At 31.7% G+C, this 3,718-nt stretch overlaps 1 protein-coding gene across 1 annotated transcript; it reads right to left on the reverse strand.

The window, feature by feature from the left end:
• Positions 1 to 2,187: 2,187 nt before the first annotated feature.
• Positions 2,188 to 2,775, reverse strand: LOC149254779 (uncharacterized). The gene has a single exon (XM_089457104.1). It carries the CDS (start codon positions 2,593 to 2,595, stop codon positions 2,362 to 2,364), a length of 234 nt encoding a protein of 77 aa, XP_089313230.1. The 5' UTR covers positions 2,596 to 2,775; the 3' UTR covers positions 2,188 to 2,361.
• Positions 2,776 to 3,718: the final 943 nt, after the last annotated feature.

Here is a 3,718-nt window from a genome sequence, read left to right on the forward strand (position 1 = left end):
ATGCGCAGATAAATCATATGAGAGCTGATGACTATATGAGAAAACTCAGTGAATGTACTCTCTTTTTTTAATTCAATGAAAAGAAAACATTTTTTTCTCTTAGAAAGAAAATGTCAAAGAGCAAACACTTTCTTGACTAACTTGCATTTTTTTCTCCTGAACAAAAAAAATAAAATAAAATAAAATAAAAAAATGTCAAAGAGCAAACACTTTCTTGACTAACTTTATATGGAGACTCACACAGGCCCTTGGAAACCAAATGAAAACCAAGTCGGGCACAGTGGTGGAAATTTGGCTATCTCCTTTTCTTGTTTCACATTATTAGCTTTGAAATAAGTTTTAATTGTTTAATATGTTTATTAACTGGAAAAAATATTTTGTGAATATTCTATAGATGTTAAATCTCTACATCTATCATATAATTATTCATAATTAAATTAAAGTCTAAAAGACTTATTCTGAAATATACATATTTATCATCTTAACAAATATATATTTTTATAAAATTTATGATGTCAAAATAGTAGTGAGAGCAACCATAATTCGGTGTTATCCACGCATGCAATCTGACTCATCATGTTATAATTCAATGAAAACCAAGCCACCTAGAATTACTAAGTGGTAAGTTTGTAAGGGGCAAGCTTTAGCTCCTCCCAGAAGTCGTTGAATCCTAAGTCTTTAACCTATTTCCTTACATCTAGGAGTATAGTTCTTAACCAAAAAAACAATTTTAAGAAAGTAGAAATCCTAACCAAACAAAAACACTTTTAAGACATATTCCAAACCCAAAAATAATAAACTTAACTTTACCAAATATATAATATCACTAAATTTAAAATATAAAAATAAAACAACAAATTCATGAATATTATTTTTTTAATATACAACCTATCGTCTCTCCGTCCATTAAACATTCAAATCACTCCACACGAAAAGAAATCCAAATATCACTCAACATTTATTAAACACACAAATCACTCAAATATAAAAAGACTGAATTGATTTTATTACCAAATTATTTTTATAGTAAAAATAATATAAATTTTAAAATTTCTATTAATCACTCTCTAATTTATCTTAATACGAATATAAATATTTATAATTAATTAAATAATCAACCATATATAAAAAAAAAAATTATTATCAAATTATTTTTATTAATAAAAATAATATAATTTTTAAAATTTCTATTAATCTTAATCCCAATATAAATATTTAATCCCAATATAAATATAAATATTTATAGTTAATAAAATAATCTACAATAAATAAATAAATAAATAAATATATTACAATTATGGACAAATTGGCTATCGCTGTGCACATGTTTGACGTGCATAATAAATAAAGATGCATCCACCTTTCCCTCACGGTCAAGAAGAGGCAAATTTAAAGATCAAGCTTTCGATGGCTGGCTTTTTAATATTTATTACAAATATCATAAGCCAACCAGTGCAAACCAGAGATCAGCGTAAAGTTTGCCTCATATTGATTTTTGAGTAGTCTTTTGAGATGGAGGAATTGATTGAAGGGTTAAAAGTGGTTCTAATTTAAGTAAAAGATTTCAAAAAATCTTATAAATGTAGTATAGGATTTGATTGGATAATTAAAAGTGGTAGGATTTAAGCAAAAAATAGTAATATTTGAATCATTTTTTATAATGAAAGTAGATTCAGCACCATCAAAAATTGTTAAAACACCTAAAATTATGAAATTTAACTCCTTGTACTTGTATTTACAAAATTTCTTAACAATTTTTTCAAAAAATAGCAAAAATTTCCATAGCAAAAATTTCCATAACTTTCTGTACGGAAAAACGTTATCAAAATATGCGAGAGTGGTTCAAGGTTAGATTTTAATGAAATACTAGAATAGGAAAACGGATCAAAGATGGAAAATGCAGGGGTTGATTTCCAAAAGAAATCCAAAATATGGAAACGGATCAAAGCTAGAAAATTAAGTGGTTGCTTTCCAAAAGTGCATTACAATTACAAATTTAGCGTGAATCCTCTGTTCCGCCTGAAACACGGTGAGTGATTTTTTGATATTTGCACCATGAACGTTGAACAACTTGGTCGACAATGAAGGCATTAATAATTCTGTAATCAATAATTCACTCCAACTTTAATTTCCAAATAATGGCAATCACTTAGATGTCAACAGAAATGAGCCTGGCCGATAAGCCAATATCAGAAAAGAAATCCATATATTTTTAAGAGTAAAAAATATATTACAAATTTGGGTAATTACAGAAGAAAAAGTACGTTACAGACGGATTATCCACATCACGCATCCATTCCCACAAACGGCTCCCAGATTTTCAAGACTTCAAGAAGATTTAGGGAGCTGCAGAGATAACCTTCAACACTCTGCGGATGCAAATCTTTCATTATCGCCCTCCGCCTTGAAGCCACTGACTGCAGGAAAAGTAGGCCGAAGGCCATCCATTAGCTCGCCATTATCGAGACTGCGCTCCTCTGCGATTGGCCGCAGTGTTTTCTCCAAAGGCCGCCTCCTTCCGGCACATACTCTCCGCGGAGGGGCAATCTCTAGCCACTTCCTATCAGTTGTTATCGTCGTTTTCGGAATTGCCATTACCAGAGTCAAATTTTTTGGACAATACAATCTTGAAACGAAAACCCTAACCTGCACCAAACCCTAAGGACAGCACCTGGGCAAACTGCAATCCGATACGAATTAGAGTGCTTTTAAGAAGTGAATATTGAGCTTGCGAGCAAGCAGAGGTAGATCAGAGACGAATTGTTGAGCTGTGATTCCTACAACGCCTTATAATGGGTGTTCTGTGGGGCGGATGGGTAGTTACCGTTTAACACGTTTCCAAAACTCACGCGTAGGAGATTTCGCTGGATCTTGGGATGCCGCGTGGGCGCCTCTCGAAGCTTCTCACGAAATATTCCTCCCGAGTCCCCACCACTAACGACAGGCAGTGGATGTGTTCTGTACGTCAAAGTATGTGGTCCTTCCAATAAATAAGAGTATCTGATAAATTTAATGGGGATGTTTCAACAGATTTGGGTCATGTGGACACACAACAGATTTGTGAAGTGAAAAATGATGCCGTCCATCCTCTAAATAACACGCGTTGTCATTCGAGATATTCACGTTGCTGCATTTGTGATGCAAATGCCAATTGTCTGGTTGGCTCTGTTCAACTGAGCAGCTCTATGATTGGACTCCTAAAAGGTACACAATGTACACACCGCCATCAACTCTCCTTTATTTCCAAGTGTATTCTTCCACACCCTTGCTTTATTACGACACAACTTTATTCTCAGCTCATATCAATTAATAATGGTTGATAGATATTTTCAAGTATTTTATTGTTTTGGTGAAATTTTTAAGAACATAAATATTTAAAAATCATGTAGGGATGTTACAACCATATTAAAAAAAAAAATATGTAAGTTATTTATTGTCATAGCATTATATTATGTAAATGGCTTTCAAGTTATGATCTAATTAAATGTTTGATTTTTTTTCAATAATATTAAAAAATAAATAGCTTATCAATACCACATATTTTATTAAAAAAATAAATGGTTTATCAATACCATTTTACAATAAAAAAATGAAATGTAAAATATTTTAGACATTACATTTAGCATTGATTACATAGAGTGAAAAGTCTTCATCATATGGATGGAGAGAGAGAAAGTAGGGTGGAGAAAGAGAAAGCAAAGAGAAAGAGTGATGGGTA

The sequence above is a fragment of the Pinus tabuliformis genome, chromosome 7 (assembly GCF_031772625.1).
Source record: "Pinus tabuliformis cultivar Carrire ecotype Pingquan chromosome 7, CPIR1, whole genome shotgun sequence".
Classification (NCBI taxonomy): domain Eukaryota; kingdom Viridiplantae; phylum Streptophyta; class Pinopsida; order Pinales; family Pinaceae; genus Pinus; species Pinus tabuliformis.

What these genes read in the sequence shown, in the direction of transcription:
- LOC149254779 (XM_089457104.1), bottom strand. Translation starts at nt 2,595, where the DNA reads ATGGCAATTCCGAAAACGACGATAACAACTGATAGGAAGTGGCTAGAG.